At 42.2% G+C, this 20,622-nt stretch overlaps 1 protein-coding gene across 3 annotated transcripts in view; it reads left to right on the top strand.

Annotated features, from left to right (window-relative positions):
- The first annotated feature begins 368 nt into the window (after window positions 1-368).
- The window catches only part of LOC125466575 (multiple epidermal growth factor-like domains protein 6), a 433,777-nt gene continuing 413,523 nt past the window's right edge, over window positions 369-20,622 (top strand). Inside the window, exons 1-4 of one of the 3 annotated variants that reach the window (XM_048561224.2) lie at window positions 369-532; window positions 1,320-1,435; window positions 12,361-12,495; window positions 17,532-17,641. In XM_048561224.2, coding sequence (XP_048417181.1) covers window positions 1,353-1,435; window positions 12,361-12,495; window positions 17,532-17,641 — 328 coding nt within the window. In that variant the 5' untranslated portion in view covers window positions 369-532; window positions 1,320-1,352. Of the gene's footprint in view, window positions 538-928; window positions 1,436-12,360; window positions 12,496-17,531; window positions 17,642-20,622 lie in introns of those variants that run through there. The other 2 variants (XM_059638102.1, XM_048561225.2) reach the window with 2 other exon arrangements.

Raw genomic sequence — 20,622 nt, 5'->3', positions numbered from 1 at the left:
GAACAGTTGGAAAGTCTAGGGCTGTTTTACTTAAAAGTAAAGTCGTGAAGGGGACTTGAGAGGACATTTAAAATCATGATTGGTGGGAACAAACTGCATAGGAGATATCATGTCAGTTGGCAGAATGATCAAGAACCAGACTATGCTGACAGAATGTGACTGGTAAAAGAACACACTGTGATTGAGGGAAAGCTTTAAACACATTAAATGATTAGGACTTGGAACAACCTGAGACAGTGCTGGAGGCGGGAATGGGACCAGCACTTGCAGATCTGATAGGCCAAAGTGGCTCCTTTTGTCCTGTAAACGTGGTGTTTCTGTGAAAATGTAGGTCAGGCAGCATGTCTGAAAAGAGAAGTGGATAAATCTTTTCGCGTAAATGACTTTTTATCAGAACTGGAAGGTGTTAGAGATGAGACATTTTTAAGCAAGTACAAAGCCGGGGAAAGATTGGGGGAAGGGCGGATCGTTCTCGGACAGGGAAGAAAAAGAGCATCTGTGGAGAGAAGGAAATGATGAAAATGATAATGCTGTAAGGTAACAATTTGTAGTGATAATGGGATAAATCTAAACAAAATATGGGTTGAGAGATGCACCTACCATAATTTTATTAGCCCCGTTAATTTTTTTGCGATTTATTTTAACTTTCAGCCTCCTATCCATGTAGGTTTCGCTGGAATCTACGCTTTGTAGTAATCCTGTGTAATTACATAAACCGATTTAAAGGCACCTGTATTAGGCTGAATCGCCCATCCTTCCTCGGATTTCAATGATTTGAAGTCGGGATTGGGGGAAGGGTGAGCGGTGGGGGTGGAATTTGCCATGTGGATGAAGGGGTGTGTGTCTGATTGTAAACCCCTCCTCCAGCGTGGATGTGAGTCGGATGGTCTACAGTGCTGGATGGATTTTAGCTACTGCAGCCTAGCAGAATCAGGCTTGTGTGTGAGAATATTGCTCTGTCCTTAACATCTTTTCATTTGAATTGTTGCAAAATCACAGTGACGATCGAAGTTGCATCTTTAATAGATGATCGTCATAAGGCATTTCGGATTTAATGTTCCAGTTACCCGGGAATGCTGACCCTGTTAAAATTGTCAATTTAGCCTTTTTTTCAATTGGCAGAGGCTTTTTAATGAGAGGAAAACAAAAAAAACTTCAGAAAAAATTGAATTCCACTGAAAATATGCCTTTCTGATCTGGCCTGAAGTTTACACTTCGTAGCAGCAATTGAACATTTGTTTTCGCCCTTTGGGAGCAATTTGCAGTCTGTATGTTCCCCAGCAGAAAGAACCGACATTTTAACAGCCTGTTTTAAACAGAACTACAAGTGCCACAAACTGCGTGCCAAAATAATGGACCAAGTATCAGCAAGTGTCTGCATGTTGTTCCTCGCTGTGACCTCAACTATTAGCTCGGGAACACTCCAGAGTCACATGTAAGTACCGATTTTAATTCTGATTGTGCTTCAAAACTCTTGGTGACTTAAATGTTTTCAGAAATGTCCACATTTACGTCTCCTGGTCGAATTCGAATATTGATGTGCTCTTTTTAAATGTGAATCAGAGTAGTAATAGTAACAGTAGTGCTGGTTAATTCTTTGTCGATTTGGTCAGAAAAATACTTTTCAGTCTACGCTCAAAACATTGGAACGCGGGGTAGGACCGAGGAGGAGGCGATAAATTTCACCAATAACCCATTAGCTTTTCGGAAAATTATTTTATAGTTTCATAGGATAATAGAGCACAGAAGGTGGCCATTCGATCCATCATGAATGTGCCGGCGGTTCGATAATGCTATCCATTTAGTCCCACTCCTTTCTCCCATTGCCGTGCAAATAATTCAAGTATCGCCTTGAAGAAAGTTTTGAAGCAAATTAGTAACCTTCTGAAGAACTTCCTCAGGAGCTACTGTGTTGTTACGTTTTCCGTATATTTTGTGACGTTTTCTATGAAAGTTTCTTTTCTAATTCTTTAACTTTTTATTTTTGAGTGAAATTACTTTGATTCCAGTTGTCTGCTCCTCTCAGAATATGCTAGTTCCTCTCTCGGATCTTCAAAATGTTCCCCTGTGCTTTGCCCAGATGGCTGAAGTGTCAGTCGTGAGTGTGGGCAGGTATAACTGTGGAGGCTCATCACGGCCAAACTCACCCTCTGCAGGAGGCTGGAAGCCGGACTGTAAACGGCAAGTGCTAATATGCGGGACGAAACGAAAGGAACACCTATTCAGTGATAATGATGCTCAACGTTTTGTTAGTGTTTATAAAAAAAACAAACTCACTGAAATTATACTTATTTAACCGAATAATTTAACATCGAATTTGGTTGGTGGTATCATTGTGCAGTAAAATGTCGGGTCCTCGGAACGAACCTTTGTCGTGAGATCCCGAGGCAGCAAACACTATTCCTAGCAGCATTTTGGGGATTCAAGAGAGCACCTGGCTGGAAACCTGAAAAGAGGATCGTCTAAACTGAAAACGTTTCAGGCGAATGTAGTAGATCTTCAGGCGATATCTCGGGAAATACATTTCTTAACAAATATTTATTCCCCAATCAACACGTTAAAACAGGTGATCTATTTAGTAACACGGTTATTGTGAAATCTTGCTGTGCGAGCTGTAATGTGTACCTGGGTAACCATGAAGAGACCAATGTTCTGAAGAAGGGTCCCGACCCGAAACGTCGACTTTCCTGTTCCTCTGAAGCCGCTTGACCTGCTGTGTTCCTCCAGCTCCACACTGTGTTGACTTGGTCTAGTTTACCTACCTGATTTGAGACAAAAAGAACTAGCAATACACTGGACCTCAGTAGCTCGGTGTATATGTTCTGCTACTTTGTGTAGAGGAAAAGGATTACTGCATCTGTCAGGCTCGTAACTTAATACGACAGACGCGCATCAGATGCGTGGAGGCTTGGCAGCAAATGTGTTGGATTGTCACATTGGGCTGTAACATAAATCTCGTGTGAACCATTGTTATTTGATTACCAAATGGATCCAAAAGATTTTCGTTTCACTATCTGGTGGGAAATATTTTGTAATTCTTTCCGTTATACCTCCGCACCCCACATCTGTACTTCCACATCACCGTGCATGTAATAAAATGTGATGTGCAGATCAACACAGGTGAGGAAGGAAATGAGTGAGAAACGGGAAAACATTCTTTGAACTATTGGCAACATTGCTTTGTCAGTAATCGCGTGTTTTAAAGTTGATTTGCTGAGAATTCACTAAAATGCAATTTTCTTCTTGATTCATGCTGAAACAGGAATTACTGGCCGTAGCAGCTCAATGTAACTCACCTGCAGTGGCATCAAACTACAACATCACTACAGAAATATGTTTGTTGCCTCTATTTTTAGGGTCAAGTTAACCAGTCTATTTTGTATTTGCCACCTTCTAACGTAGAAAACATACAAGTAGCTTAAAGAGGTAGAGCAGGCTATGTGCGCAAACTGATCCCATATTTATGGACGTTATTACCAAAAGGCTGCTTGTGGAACAGGCAGGGATCAAAGAAAGCTCATTGGATGGTACTGACAGTATAATGGAGAGGACAGAATAGCCATTACTGGAGAAGCTTTCATCTTCTGTCTTTCTGTTGATGCCTGAGTTGCTATGATGACATGTAATTTAGCAAATATGTGGTCTGTCGGAAGGATAATGATTGTAGGAGTTCAAATTCTTTTTCCATCACGTAGCTGACTGGGCATCTCTTCCAATTTTACCACCACCATTAGCGTGTGTTGGAATGACTTGCACGTTGGTAATCAACCTATTTGGTCGTATTATGAAGGGCCTTAGCCATAAAACCATTGTGTTGGGGGTTGGGGAGGTTTACGTTGTTGATCCCACACAAATTTTCCGCCACCGAGGCAAAAACTCCCATCACGTGATTGCAGCAAATTGGTCTGAGCCACAAGGCCGAGGACATAACCCCACCCTGAGACTTTGGCTTCGAGGCAAGAGTGGACCACAAGACCTCCGATTTTGTCAGAAGAGCATATTAAGAGATGTGAAACTATGTTGGGTGGATGGAAATAAAATATTGATCAGCACAGTTCTGCTTGAATGGCAGATCAAGTTTGAGGCACTGAATGGGCAGTCATGTTCCTACATTTGTTAAAAATGCAAGTGTAAATCCAGATGAAGGCAATTCTATCAAACCAGGTGAAACAGAGGTGACACATTGGAGGAACATTGTGTTGCTAGTTAAGTTGGACTGCAGGATGGTCAAAGATGAGAAGGAGCAATATGTAACAACCATAATCACAAAAATAATGTAATTCATAACTTCTAGTAAGCCTTTGGTTCTCTGGGGATTGGAAAGTTTATGACAGCAAGTTGCTAAGCAACTAGACATGAATCTGAGTGACAACAGCATGTTCAAAGTCCTTGGAGAGGAGTAATGGCAGAAGATAAGATAGAAATTCATGAGAATGTAGGTTTTTGGATGGGGAGAGACAACTGTGATTTTGAAATGGTGAGGCTTAGTGCTTCAGCAGAGGAAAATATTACAGGGCACATATATAGCATTGTACAGAGAAGGTTTACCAGATTAATAGCTAGAATGAATGGATAGCCTTATGAGGAAAAAGAGTTTAGAAGTGTCAGAAGTTACTTAATTGAAACATATAACATCCTAAGGATACTTGACAGGGTGGCAGCTGAACATGTTTCATGTTGGGGGAGATTCTAGAACTAGGGTCCACATTTTTTAGAAAATGGGTAGCCTATTTAAAAAAGAGATGATGAAGCATTTTTATTGAGGATTGAGAGTCTTTAGAATTTCACTCCTCAAAGGGTGCAGAATATTTAAATGTTTATAAAGTAGATTGGCTTCATTACCAAGGTGGTGAAAGATCTTTGGGCATATGCCAGAGTGTAAAGTTGAGGTCAAATTAGATTGGCCATGATGTTGTTGAATGGTGGGGCAGACTGGAAGGGCTGAGTGGTCTACTCCACTTTCTGGTTTTATTTAGAAGTGGCCATGCCTTTTTTGTGTTGTAACAGTAGGGGGTGCATTTCCTACACATGTATAGTGTCAGTTTCAGTATCTGCTGCTGCATTAAAACTAACGAGGTGGCTTGACACATGGTAACAACGTTGTGTAGCATTTAATACACTGCAAGCTCACTGAATGATATTATATAATCAGGAACAGTCAATAAATGTGATCTCCCAAGTTCCAGTGAACTCGGAGGCTGTGGAGAATTCATTTTCTTGGATTATTGCAAGTTAATTGCTATGCTGAGTGGGTGTTTGATCTGTCTGTAGTTGCAACCACTTTTATAACTTGATATCATTTCAGAGCTTTAAAATTACAAACAGTAAAATCTATTTAGATTTGTAAATGGAAGGCCAATTCATTCTGTTTTTCAGATCACTGAAAGACACACTCTGAGAACTTTTTAACCCCATGCACTCAATGTGAAAAACAGTGGACCAGTGACCTGAACCCAAGATAAATTCTTTAGATTTTTATATTTAACTTACATATTTCTAAAAAGTGACATTGTTTCAGTATCACTTAGATGATCCCTCAATATCTTATGTGAGGAATTACCATTCTGACTCTGGGAGGTCAAGTGCCCTCTCTATTGTTCTCAACTGCTCACTCGCTCTGAGTAGATGAGGGCTGCTACCAGATATCTCAGTTTTGCTGCCTGGTTTGATTTGTGGAGATGAGATTAGAAAATTTAAGTGGGTGAAGAAGGATGGCACAGTGGCCCATTGATTAGCACCGCTGCCTGACAGGGCCAGGGACCCAGGTTTGATCCCACCCTTGGACGACTGTCTGTGTGGAGTTTGCACATTCTACCCGTGTCTGCATGGGTTTCCACCGGGTGCTCTGGTTTCCTCCCACAGTTCAAAGACGTACAGGCTAGGAGGATTGGCCATGCTAAATTGCCTCATAGCGCTGAGGGATGCGTGGATTAGGTGGGGTATAGGGGATGGGTCTGGGTGGGATACTCTGAGGGTCAGTGTGGACTTCTTAGGCCAAAGGGCCTGTTTCCACACCGAAGAGATATTCCCCTCCCCACTCCTATCTGCTTTCCATAGGGACTGCTCACTCTGTGACTCCTTTGTCTGCTGCACACTCCCCACCAACCCCACCACACCTGGCACCTTTCCACAGAAACTGCTACACCCGCCCCTACACCTCCCCTCTCACCTCCGTCCAAGGCTCCAAGCAATCATTCTATTTCCGACAGGGATTCACCTGTACCTCTTCCAACCTGGTCTACTGCATCTGTTGCTCCCGATGTGATCTCGTCTACATCGCAGAGACCAAGCACATACACGGTGACAGATTCGCGGAGTATCTGCACTGTGTACGTTCCAGTCAACACCAACTTCCGGTTGCCAGCCATTTCAACTCCCCTTCCCACTCATTTGGTGACATGTCCAACCAAGGCCTCCTCCAATGTCACAGTGAGGCCACACAAAAATTGGAGGAACAACACCTTATACTCTGCCTTGAGAGCTTATAGTCCAATGACTTCAACATAGAATTCACCAGCTTCAAAATCTCCCTATCCTCAGGCTCATTCCGTGTCCAGATTCTATGAGCTATGAAAAAGAAGGTCTGGTGGCTGTTAACGCTGTTCAGCACTCAAAGGGTTAATCATATCTCTTTGAGTTTACTGCAGATCTGTTGACCAGGTGCATATCAATATACCACGTTGTACTACTATATTCCTGCTGATTCTTCCCCCAGCCTTCTCACCTGTGATCTCTTGTTCTCTTCAGATTTAATGCTTGAACATAGGGAGCCACTAGCAAGCTTTTTTTGGTCAGCTAGATTAACTTGAATGGGGGGAGATAGCAAGAACTGCGGATGCTGTACGTCAGAGTCAAAATGGTGTGGAGCTGGAGGAAAACAGCAGGCCAGGCAGCATCAGAGGAACAGGAAGGTCAACTTTTCAGGTTGGGACCCTTCATCAGGACGAGGGAGAGGGAAGGGAGCTCAGAAATAGATAGATGGGGAGGGCATGAATCTGGGCGAAGGCAGGTGAGATCATGATAGGTGGATGCAGGTAGGGATTTGTGGAAATCGGTCAATGGGAAGGATGGGATGGATATTTAAGAAAAAGCTGGACAGGTTGTGTCAGGCCTAGGAGGCAGAGATAAGAGGGAGGTCTGGACACAGAATGAGCCTGAGGATAGGGAGGTTTTGAAGCTGGTGAACTCTATGTTGAAGTCATTGGACTATAAGCTCTCAAGGCAGAGTATAAGGTGTTGTTCTGCCAATTTTTGTGTGGCCTCACTGTGACATTGGAGGAGGCCTTGGTTGGACATGTCACCAAATGAGTGGGAAGGGGAGTTGAAATGGCTGGCAACCGCAAGTTGGTGTTGATTGGAATGTACACAGTGCAGATGCTCCGCGAATCTGTCACCGTGTATGTGCTTGGTCTCTGCGATGTGGAGGAGATCACATCGGGAGCAACAGATGCAGTAAACCAGGTTGGAAGAGGTACAGGTGAATCCCTGTCAGATATGGAATGATTGCTTGGAGGTGAGAGAGGAGGTGTAGGGGCAGGTGTAGCAGTTTCTGTGGAAAGGTGCGAGGTGTGGTGGGGTTGGTGGGGAGTGTACAGCAGACAAAGGAGTCATAGAGTGAGCAGTCCCTACGGAAAGCAGATAGGAGTGGGGAGGAGAATATCTCTTTGGTAGGGTCTGAATGCAAGTGGCGAAAGTGGCGGAGAATGATGCCTTTGATTCAGAGATTGGTGGGGTGGTTTGTGAGAGCCAGAGGAACTCTATCCTTGTTGTTGGGGGAAGCTGATTTAAGGGCAGAAGTGTGGGAATTGCAGGAGATGTAGTTGAGGGCATTATGTATCACGGGAGAGGTAAGGTTATGATCCTTGACGTAGGAGGACATCTGGGATGTCTGGGAGTGGAACACTTCACCCTGGGAGAAGATGCAGCAGAGGTGGAGGAATTGGGAGTATGAGATCACATTTTTGCAAGAGGGTGGGTGAGAGGTGGTGTAGTCAGGTGACTATGGGAGTCAGTGAGTTTGAAGTAGATGTTTGTGCTTAGTTGGTTGCCAGAGATGAAGGCAGAGAGGTCCAGGTAGAGGGTGGAGGCGTTGGAGATAATCAGAGTGAAATTCGGAATGAACTGTTTGAGCTCCTCTTGTGAGCACAAGGCAGTACCGATATAGTCAGCAATGTAGCAGAGGAAGAGGTGAAGGATGATGCCATTATAACTGCAGAAGAGGCAGGCATAGCAGGGAGCTATGCAGGTGCTCATAGCCATCCCTTTGATTTGTAGCCAGTGGGAGAAGTTAAAGGAAAGTAACTCAGGTTAAAATAACTTCAACAGCCTGTTCAGACTTGACCTAGACGCAAAGTGTGAAGATGAAAGTGTTGAGACTTGGATGGAATGTTGGGTTTTTTACTCGGGACTCTGTTGCTCTACGCCCTAATTGGATTGTCTGGGATTCCTGATATTTTTGGGAAGTCAGGTGGAGGAATTGTTTGTGTTGGCGGTTAATACTTTCTACTATTCAGCCCAATTGATCCATACCAGTGTTTATGCTAAACACAAGTGTCCTCCCAGCCATCTTTATCTGACCTTTTCAGCTTGCCCTCTTTTTTTTCTGTCTTCAGGTACTTGTATAGGAAGATCTGCATTCTAACCACACACTGGGTAAAACCATTTCTTTTGAATTTCCTATTAGATTTATGAGTACCTATCTTGTATTGACAGTACTAATTTTAATGATTGCTGCATGTCATAGAGATATTTCTGAATGGAACACAATGTGATTCTGAAGCGGACTTGATTTTTAAATTGGATGTAAGCTTGGTGCTCAGGTAGACAAATTCCAAACGCTCTGATTAGAAAGTAGACAATGTTAGGAAAGCCCTATAGCCTGCAGGAGAGGATCTGCATTTCAGGAATTCCATCTTGAGCTCTAATTATATCGACTGGCGTCTTGAGATGAATCTAGTGTAGAACTGGCTGGCATGAGATCACAGTTCCTGAGTGAGATAAGCTTGGTAGTGTGATGGTTTTTAATTTGTTCGTCTAATTTTTTTTCCATTCTTATTTGTGGGAATGAGCTGTGTTGCTACCATGTCCAATGCTTACGCTTTTAAATCCTCAGCCAAGCGTCCACTGGTCATCTGTGTGAATGACAACAGGCTGTTTGACTGTGAAGAGACATTGCAACCTGTTAGTCATCTAGAATTCAAATATGAATCTCCCAGAATGTACTGCTGGATAACACAAGAGGCTAGATCTTGACTTTATGCTGTAGTGTGAAATGGAGGATAGCTAGTCAGCAGCCTTTTTTGAATGGAATCTTAATGAAGTCAGTGCAGGTAAAAATTAAGTGGTGTAAAACTGACTGATTGCCTGTTTTTTGTTATCACACAAAGTCAGAATCCACCTCAAGGGGAGGATGGTTAGGCTGAATTCCTGTCTATTCCCCTAGCTCAGAAGAAATGAGACTGTTTAAAAAGCCTATTTATTTGCAATTGTGTTTGACTACCCTGTGTTTTAATAGTAATCCATACTTTGAATTGCCAAGATTGTTCCTAAATATTTTCTACATCCTATAATCAAACTGGTTTCAACCTTGGTAAATACAAGGTATAAGCTGAAGAAATGTTACCTTCAATCAAGGCAGTGACCAGCTTAATAATTGATGGACAAAGGATCAGACTTACTTAATTATTTTTATCAAAAATTGTACAAAGGAATCCTATTATGTCTATGGTTTCATATCAGTATTAAATTGCTAAGGGATAGCATTTAGTTGTCTGGTAGCCCTTTGCTTCCGGCTGACCTGAACTTTGTTTTCAGGCCCTGGTTGTTTTAGCTGTGTCAGCCATTCATAGAATCCCTTATAGTGTGGAAACATGCCATTCAACCCATGGATTCCACACCAACCCTCCAAAGAGCAGCTCACCCAGATTACCCTAACCCTGTATTTCCCCTAGCTAATCTACTGAGTCTGCACATTCCTGGACACCATATAGGCAATTTAGCATGGCCATTTCACCTAAATCACACATCTTTGGAGTGTGGGAGGAAACTGGAGCACTCAGACAGAGGGAAGATGTGTAAACTCCACACAGACAGTCACCTGAAGGTGGAATTGAACCTGGGTCTCTGGCGCTGTGAGGTTGCAGTGCTAACCACTGAGCCACAGCACTGCCCTGTTTGAATTCAAATCTGTAAATGTGCTCATTCAAAACTACAAATTTAAAAAGAAAGCCCATACTTTAGCTAGTAAAATTAGGCAACCACTTTCAAAAACCAGATGGGATGTCTAAATTGATGCATTCCGTAATTCCTGAAATTTTAGACTATGTTGCCCTTTTCTTCCTATTGAGGATATAGGAGCTCTAGGTTAGGATGCCATCAAGCTTGAGAAGAGTAGGAGAGTTGTTCAGGTTATCTTGAATAGTAATGAGTAGGTGATACAATGTGTTTTTAAGGACTGTGGAAGTTCAGAAGAAGATTGGCCAGAAATTTTGACAGCTTCAGTTCGAGAAAGGGTCAGTATGAAATGTGTTAATTTTGACATGATAATTGAAAGTTGAGGAAGAATGTGTCGGATGACATTTTTGGACTTAGGAAAGGCTTTTCTCCTTGTCATTGATGAAAGATGGTTCAAGAATGCATTTGAGGAGTTAACTAAATTTATCACTTGCAACAGCAAGGTTGACTCTGGTAAATATTGTGCTATTGTTAATGTGGAAAAATTGGGATTGTTGTTATTCTCCATGTAGGAAAATCCTAGAAATGTGGCTTTTTTGCATGCAGAAATCTAATAGCCTAGTCATTCTGCAACAGTGAAGTTACTCTTTCTTGTACCTACTTCCTGAATCATCCCATGGAGTAAAATGTACTTTATTGTTTGAGAGGGAAATATTTGGATCCTGCTGTCTGCATCCAAGATCCTTGGAGAAGGATTGTGGATTGCTAGGTGGAGCAGTGGGAAGGAACTAAAAAAACCTGAGGGTAGGAAGGCCCTGTAACGTATAGCTTGCTGGTGCCTGGTGGCCAGGTCCCTGTTGTATTTGGCTGAATTGGCTTTTAGGGTAGGGATTGCATGGTATTAGAGCTGTACAGTACACCATGGAAATGGACCTTTCAGTCCAACTCACCTGTGCCGACCAGATATCCTAAATTAATCTAGTCCCATTTGCCAGCATTTACCCCATATCACCCTAAACCATTCCTATTCATGTACCCATTCAGATGCCTTTTAAGTGTTGTAATTGTACCTGCTTCCAAAGCTTCCTCTGGCAGCTTTTTCCACACACACACCACCCTCTGTGTAAAAAAATTGCCCCTTTTAAATCTTTCCCATCCCACTTTAAACCTCAAGTTTTGAACTCCCCCATCCTGGGAAAAACCCTTTTTATTCACCCTCTCCGTGCCCCTCATAATTTTATTAACCTCTGCAAGGCCATCCCTCAGCCTCTGATGCTCTAGGGAAAATAGCCCCAGCCTATTCAGTCTCTCCCTGTAGCTCATATCATCTAACCCCTGGCAACATCTTGTAAATCTTTTCTGAACTCTTTCAAATGTCACAACATCTTTTCTAAAGCAGGGAGACCAGAATTGCATGCAGTATTCCAAAAGTGACCTAACCAATGTCCAAACAATCGTAACATGACCTTCCGACTCCTACACTCAATGCACTGACCAATAAAGGCAAGCATTCCAAATGCCACCTTCACAATCCTGTTGACCTGGGACTCCTCCTTCAAGGAATGTTTAATCTGCACTTCAAGGTCTCTTTGTTCAGGAAAACTCCTCAGGACCTTACCATTAAGTGTATAAATCCTGCCCTGATTTGCCTTTCCAAAATGCAGTTTAAATTAAACTCCATCTGCCACTCCTCAGCCCATTGGCTCTTCTGATCAAGATCTTGTTGTACTCTGAGGTAACCTTCACTGTCTACTACACCTCCAACTGATTTTCTTTATCTGGACCAATCTGTTTAGAAATGTTATCACACATGTCTGGGGCAGATGGAAATTGAACCTGCACCTCCTCGCTCAGAGATGGGGACACTTGCACTGAAACAGGGAGCTCTTGCATTCTGTTTAAGGTAGCTGTCTTTACAAATGACAGATGGTTGGTCAATCTCCATCCTTCGTTTCAAATGCCTTAAGGCACTGCAGAGGAATTTTTCAGTTTTCCTCATTCCCATTATTGGTGCTGTGTTGTTCTTTGTGACAGTTAAGAAATGGCTATTCACCGTACATTAGCCCTCGTAAGTTTTTCGCAGGTTTGTTGGAACACCTGGTGTGTTACCGCCCATCATTGTTCTATGTTTGCCTGAATACAGGTTCTTATATGCAATTAAATATTGTTTAATTCCCCCTTGTTTAGGCCCAATGTTTGTGCAGAGAGGGAAGTGATGATGATTGGCCACAGGCAGCCATTTGTTCAGGCCTTCACTCGGATGGTTAAAGTCTGGAAACAAGGGTGTGGAGGACAGAAGTGGTGCGTGGGACAAGAGAGGAGGTATGTGACTACACTGTTATCATTCAAATCAACAGCCGAATACAATTAGTTGAACGAACAGAAATTAACGCCAATTCCATTTTCAGCTAACGCTCTTGGACTGAGTCATTGGTTGTAAATGCTTGTTAATGGAGGATTTTTGAAGAAGTTTCTTCTCATTTTTCTGAAGATACTGACATACGCTAGGTTACAGATCCTTCTCCCACTTAGACTTTAACTCTCCCCAGGGGCTGTTGTGGCAAAATGGTACTGTCCCTATCTCTGAGCCATGAGGCCTGGGTTCAAGTCCCACCTATTACAGAGGTATGTACTAACATCTCTGAACAAGTTGATTACAAAGTATTTATAATTTCCCCTCCTCATTGTGCTTTTCTTGGATGGGACTTGTAGAAGTCAGGTGTTAGCAAAATGTTCAGCTGTGAAGAGCACCATAATCAAGACTGAGTCTGTCAACATCACATGCATTGCAAATGATCACTTGCTGGAAATGTTCCCTCTAAGTTGCCCAGCCAGACAGCAACACTAGAGTTCCCATGCAGGCTACACACACATTAGCTGCTTTAAATTACCAGGTGTACACAGTCATCCACAAAACGTTGATGGGTTGCACTCTTGAATGAAACAGCTGTGCAGTAGATAAAAATGACTGTCTCTATTATTGATACATCAACGGCAGAAACATTGGTTAATTTACTGTTTGTAGTTGAGGGATGCTGGTCAGTGAATGTGTTATACATGGCTGAGGTTTATTTACCCTGATTAAAGCTGCTTACTCTCTGTTCATTTACTTAACCACTAAGTGACCAAACTTTTGTCTTGCTGATCAAGAAATACTGAAGCCGTGGAAAATGATTGAGTTACATGCATTCAAATATAGGGGTAAATTCAATTAATTAAATAAATTTCAATTAATAAGCTAATATTTGTAATGGTGACTGTGAGCTTCGTGGGGTGGTGTAAGCTGGGAGCTACCCTTTGATACTGATCCTGCAGGCATTGTCTACCTCTGAGGTGCCCATTTCTCCAATCAACTTTGCTGTTAAAGAGAGGAACCAATGTTTGCATTGCCTTCAGCATTACAATGAACAGTAATCCAACATGCATCCAAAATAGAAATTGAAAGATTTACTAAATGATGCCATATTTTAGTGAGTCACTTGCTGCACTCAACTGTGGTTCTCCCTTATGTCCCAACTTGGAGCAGAGAAGTGGCATCTGGAGTTTGAAACAGCCATTTGGTTTAGCTAACTTATGCAGATATTTAATCTCCGCATGACTATTTGCACACCCATCGTCTTCTCTGCCTAGTTGCCCCTGTAAACAGCTAGCACAGACAAAAGTTGAATGATTCCTCCTGTGCTATAGCCATTCTGTGTTTCTGAAAAGGTATCATTTTCCACTACAGTCAACAATAACTGTTATAACTATTAGTTCCAAAATTTTTTTATGCAGTGCAAGCATAGGATTTGTATATGTTTAGATTTCTTTTCAGTTAATTGTGAGCTCTGTTCTTATTTATTCAGCATAGCAAGAGTTAAAAATCAGCCCTGTGTCCACGATTGGCAGTTCATTGAGTAATACTGCATACATCTGTTTCTGATGCTATGCGTGTGCATTTGTGCACAAACAATCCCTGTTTACTTGCTTGAATATATTGTCACTGCAAACCAGAAAAAAAATCTTTACTGAACGGGTGAAAAACTGAACGGCCTAGTAAGAGAATTCGGTGTGGGGCAAATAAACTAGATGACCTTTCATTTGTTTTGTTTTAAGGAGGAGAAAATTGCTTTGGTTTCTGCTAAGTCCGATGGACAAATTACTCTGTAGAATAGTCTATGTGGATACCGGATAAGGACATAGTCTAGCTTTCCACAAGAATAATTTGCTCAGGCAGTTGCACCCATATCTCTACAGGCAAAGCTTGTCGTTTGAAACCCACTTTAGGAGTGCAGAAACGAAAACTAAGCATCAACTCTGAGGCAGTGGGGAATGTGACTGGTATGTTTCTGTAGTTCAGGTGGATGTAACCAATTTAATGGCAACACTCAAAGAAGACCAGATGTGTTCTCCTGGCCAATGTTCCCACCCCAGCAAATGCCACCAAAAATATGCAGTCATTATCATAGGTGCTGTGGGATCCAAATGTGTACAAAATGACTAGTGTGTTTTGTGATGTGATAATGGGAACTGCAGATGCTGGAGAAACAAGATTAACAAAGTGTGGAGCTGGATGAACACAGCAGGCCCAGCAGCATCTCAGGAGCACAAAAGCCTTAGACGTTTCGGGCCGAGACCCTTCATCAGAGAGGGGGATGGGGTGAGGGTTCTGGAATAAATAGGGAGAGAGGGGGAGGCGGACCGAAGATGGAGAGAAAAGAAGATAGGTGGAGAGGAGAGTATAGGTGGGGAGGTAGGGAGGGGATAGGTCAGTCCAGGGAAGACGGACAGGTCAAGGAGGTGGGATGAGGTTAGTAGGTAGGAGATGGGGGTGCGGCTTGGGGTGAGAGGAAGGGATGGGTGAGAGGAAGAACAGGTTAGGGAGGCAGAGACAGGCTGGGCTGGTTTTGGGATGCAGTGGGGGCAGGGGACGAGCTGGGCTGGTTTTATGATGCAGTGGGGGGAGGGTACAAACTGGGCTGGTTTTGGGATGCAGTTGTTTTGTGTTGTGTTTTGTCCATGATATGAGAAACATGGACCTTAGTGGCATTTAATGCCCAGCCCTAGTTATCCATTAAGCATGACAATTTGTGAATGTGCAGTGTCGTGGTTTGATATACACACGTTATTTGCTAGACTACTTTAGAGTATAGGTAAAAAAAAAAGGAGTAACGTGGACGAAACCCTGCCTTGAATTCAATACAAACCTGGAATTAAGAGTCCAGTGATGACCACAAAAGACCACAAAACCGTTGTCTATTGTTTAAAAAAAACCTGTCTGGTTCACTAATGTGCTTTAGGAAAGGAAACTACTATCCTTACCTGGTCTGACCTACATGTGACCCCAGAGCCACAGTAATGTGGTTGACTCTCAAATGCCCTCTGGGCAATTAGCGATGGGCATTAATTCTGGCCTAACTAGCCCAGATCCCATGAATGAATAAAGAGAGTTTAGAATTTTATGCCTCAAAAGGAGGGCATTCAACTCTTTATTCCTATGCCAGCTCTTTAAAAGATCTCCAAATTAGACTGACTTTGTGCTGTGTCCATACTGCCCTATAAACATTTCCTTGTTGTCTAATTCCCTTTTAAAAATTACTACTTCTACTGCTGCCTTAGAACATAGAACAGTACAGGTCCTTCAGCCCACGATGTTGTGCTGAACTTTTACCCTAAATCTAAGGTCTCCCTTACCTCCACCCCTACCATCTTCTATCATCCATATGCCTATCTAATAGCTGCTGAAATGGCCCTAATGAGACCAACTCCCTCTCCGGCAATGCATTCCACGCCCCGACCACTCTCTGAGTAAAGAACTTATCTCTGACATCTCCCCTATATCTCCCTCCACTCACTTTAAAACTATGCTCCCCAAATTAGCTACCTGGACATGAGGAAAAAGTCTCTGGCTGTCCACTCTATCTATACCTCTGATCATTTTGTACACCTCTATCAAGTCACCTCTTGTCCTTCATCGTTCTAAAGTGTAAAGCCCTAGCTCTCTCAACCTTTCCTCATAAGACCTTCCCTCTATTCCAGGCAACATCCTGGTAAATCTCCTCTGCGCCTTTTCCAACACTTCCACATCTTTCTTGTAATGGGGTGACCAGAACTGGACACAATACTCCTGATGTGGCTGAACCAGGCTTTTTGTCTAGCTGGAGCATAACTTCACGGCTCTTGATCTCAGTGCCTCTATTAATGAAGGCTAACACACCATACGCCTTCTTAACAACTCATTCAACCTGGGTGGCAGCTTTCAGGGAACTGTGGTCATGAACCCCAAGATGCTTCTGCTCCTCCACACTGCCAAGAATCTTTCCATTAACCCTGTATTCTGCTTTCAAGTTTGTCCTTCCAAAATGAATCACCTCATACTTTTCAGCGTTAAACTCCATCTGCCACTCCTCAGCCCAGCTCTGCATCCTGTTAATGTCCCTATGTAACCTAGAACATCCCTCTGCATTATCCACAACTCACCCACCTTTGTATCATCCAGAACTTACTAATCCACCCTTCCATTCCTACATCCAAATCATTTACAACAGTCACAAATAGAAGAGGACCCAGAACAGATCCTTGTGGTACACCACTCATAACTGAGCACCATGTTGAATATTTTCCGTACGCTACCGCCCTTTATCTTCTAAGGGTCAGCCAATTCTGAATCCAATCTGCCACATTTTCCCCTATCCTATGCCTCCTTACTTTCTGCATGAGCCTACCATGGGGGAACCTTATCAAACACCTTACTTAAATCCATGTATAACACATCCCCTGCTCTACCTTCATCCATGTGTTTGGCTACCTCTTCAAAGAATTCAGTAGGGTTTGTGAAGCATGGTCTACCCCTCACAAATCCACGCTGACTGTCACGAATCAAACTGTGCCTATCCAAATGATCACAAATCCTATCTCTCGGAGCTCTTTCCAATAATTTGCCCACCAATGATGTAAGACTAACTGGCCTGTAATTTCCGGGTTATCCCTTTTCCCTTTTTTGAACAAGGGAATGAGGTTTGTCACTCTCCAATCTTCTGGTACTACACCCTTGGACAGTGAGGATGAAAAGATCATCGCCAAAGGCCCTGTGATCTCTTCCCTCGCTTCCCATGGAATCTTTGGATAAATCCCGTCAGTCCCAGGGGATTTATTTGTCTTCAAGTTCTTCAAGTTCCTCAGTCAGTGTCATCCTGCTCATAACTTGCTGTGTGAAAAAAGTGCAAAGCTTTTTGAGATAATTGAGAAGTGTAATAAGATGCGATACAAATACACATCTTTCCAATACAAACATTTTTTTATCTGTCACAGAGTGGTTAGTTGACAGGAAAGTTAATAAGGGATCTGAAAATTACTAAGTGAATCTGCTTTTCTTACAGGACAGCATACTATACAGCGTACAGACAGGTTTACAGCATGGACTTTCAGGTGGTCTTCAAGTGTTGTCCTGGGTGGATGCAACTCAACAATGAAGCTGGATGTCTGTACCGTAAGTTCCCTTTTGGGATATAAACAATAGCACTATTCAAGGCTGGTCAGTGTTATATCTTGGATTTCATTAACAGTATCATTGGTATTATTCTACTGGCATAATGATGGCCTTTAGCAAGGCAGGCAGGAGCCTAAAAATTGTCATGCTGGCACATGGGTAGCACTGTGTCTCCATGGCAATACTCTAGTGGGTTAACTTCTGTGTTATTGGATCAGTTATAGGTGGCCACCGACTTATGAACATCTGACTTGTATACACTTGTACTTACGACCACTGTCCCATACAAGGATGTATAATATTAATTTTAAAGATCTGACACAAACATTTCTTGTGCTAATGAACGGCTCATTCATGTTGTCCTGTATTGCTTTTCAACTTGCGAATGAATTTAAATGGAACCCATTTGTGATCTGGAGACTGCCTATAATAGTTAACAAAAATACTCTGTGTGGGTATAATTACAGTGAGGAATTCATAGTGTATGAAACACCAGCGTCGCAACAGAAGAAAAAAAGCACTCCCCTCTGACACATACCAAATAAAAAATGAGCTGCTTTTCCAAATACATTACCTATGAGGTCTAACTTGGGCAGTTAGTGGGAGAAACCATTACCTCAATTTTTGTATTGTATCTCTAGGTGTCTGTTCATAGAAATGGTGTCACATATTTCCAAAGAGTAGTTAATGACATCAAGATGCAGATTATCCATACTGAAGCCAATTAGCTGGCAACTGTGGCTCAGTTTCCTTGCCTCTGAGCAGATAGTTATGAGTTCAAGTTTTGCTCTAGGGATTTGAGCACAAAATCTACATTAACAATTCAGTGCGGTGCTCAGAAAGTGCTGCATTGGTGGAGGTGCCATCATTTGTTAAACTGTGGTCTTCTTAGCTGTTTATTTGGATATGAAAGTTCTCACTGCAGTACTCAACAATGAACAAGAGATTTAGCCAATCCTTTTAACCTATACCTGAAATCAGACTATCTAGTCATTTATACAGTGCTATTTGTGGGAGCACAAATTGTTCCCAATTTACTTTTGCCTGTTTACATTACCACTCTCTGGATTTATGCTCTGAAGGTCTTATTTCAAACCTCCTAATCAGGTTGTTTGATCTTTGTTTCTCTGTGTGACTTATGTGCTCCTGCAACTTCACATTAGAATGTTACTGAAATTTCATTCATGTGCGGTTCATTCCTCAGACTAAAGAGCCTAAAGCACAGCCTAGTACATAATGCACAATAATAGGGAAGGTTGAAAAGCAGAGAAGGATTGCAGTTGTTTGAAAGGAAAATGCAAAATTGCATTTATATTGCACGTTTCAGAAACTCCAGACATCTCAAAGCACTTTAGAGTCAATTAAGTACTTTATTGAAATGCTATAATGTCAGAAACATGGTAACAAATTACCTGTAGCAGTTCCTATAAATGGTCATATAATAATGAAATAATCTGTAATTAGTTTTTAATGATGGGAGGGATTTTAACTTCCATCCAAAATAGTTGCATAATTCGTAATGTCTGTCTGGAGGTCAGGTAGCCAGAAATCAGTTTGGGATCTGATCAGTATAATTCAAAACAACTTGTGGATGTTTGAGCTCCACTTGGGAGCTCACCACATTGGAGTGGGCAAGACGTCTGGGAAGTCGAGTCAGAAATGAGGGGGAGAAAAAGGAGGAAAATCATCTGTCATCTGGCATAGGATTGTATCTTTATCTGCCATTTTAAACAGAGCTGCAATTGTAATCTCTTGGAGATTTTTTTTTAAGGTTCTCTTCTGGTGCTCAATTCTTCCCTTCCACATCTTGCTGGCAGGCTCATGCTTTATGGCAGTGATTCAACAGGTGCCTATCACTGAAGACATCCAGGGAAGTGGGTTTGGTGATGTTGGATTCCAAGGTGTGGGTGGAAATTCATCCAGGTGGAATTCTGATAGAGGAGATTCTTAGCCTACATCAGTAACAGGAATTAAGGGACAAAAAAATTGAAGGTCTATCAAGTGTGTGTGTGTTACTATCCTGGTTGTCACATGGTGAAAAATGGATTTTTTTTGACTTGTCAAAAACTTTTACGTAGCAGCTTTCACAACCTCAACATCCTCAAGTACTTGCAGTCAATCAAGTAATTCGGAGTATAGTCATTGTTGAAACGGTGCAACCTCTTGGTCTGTACACAGCTCCCAGGATCAAGAATTTATTTCTTGATTTTGGTTGAAAGATATTTATTGAACAGGATCTTGGAAACGTTTTTCTGGTCCTCTTTGCATAGTGTTATGGGATCATTTACATCCACTTGACAAGTCATAAGACTCCTCATCCTCCCCAGAAAAGGTAATATTTCTCCCAGTGCAGCACTTCAGGCAGACAGGCACTGGGTGTCAATCTGGGCTTTGTGCTCTGGCGTGGGACTGGAATTCAAGTGAGAGTCTTGACTGACACTTCATAGCAGTCAATCTCACATTGTTTAGTCTTTGACAGTCCCAAGCATCAATTGAGAAAAACCCTCAATGGTGGAGAGTTTGGAAACCAAAAGTCCAGTGTCCCTGTTTCTCCCATTCGTGCTTCACTTCCCACATGTCATGTCTCAACCAAATCCCATCCCCTCTCCAAAATCTGATGTAGGAATTAAGTTGAAATCTTCATGAAAGCAAACAGTGATTATTTACTTTAACAATTGCCAGCTGGCTTGGCAGGTTTCACAGAAGCAAACAGTCAGGTTGAGAGCAACCTGCTTGAAATGTCAAAGAGTTAAAACTCAGAAAATGCTTTGCAGGTCACGCAGCATCTGCAGAAAGAGGAACAGAATCAATGAAACTGAAAGAGTAACTGTTAAGGAGTTCAGTCTATTCCCTGCAAGATAAACAGACATAAGACTGGAGAGACACTGTAGGATTTACATCTTACATAATTATATATGTATCTGGAACCTAATTATTAGTGATTGACATCAGAGCACATTATTTTATAGATAACATAGATC

This window comes from Stegostoma tigrinum, chromosome 28, assembly GCF_030684315.1.
Source record: "Stegostoma tigrinum isolate sSteTig4 chromosome 28, sSteTig4.hap1, whole genome shotgun sequence".
Taxonomy (NCBI): Eukaryota; Metazoa; Chordata; class Chondrichthyes; order Orectolobiformes; family Stegostomatidae; genus Stegostoma; species Stegostoma tigrinum.
This window is presented reverse-complemented; position numbering and strand designations above follow the sequence as displayed.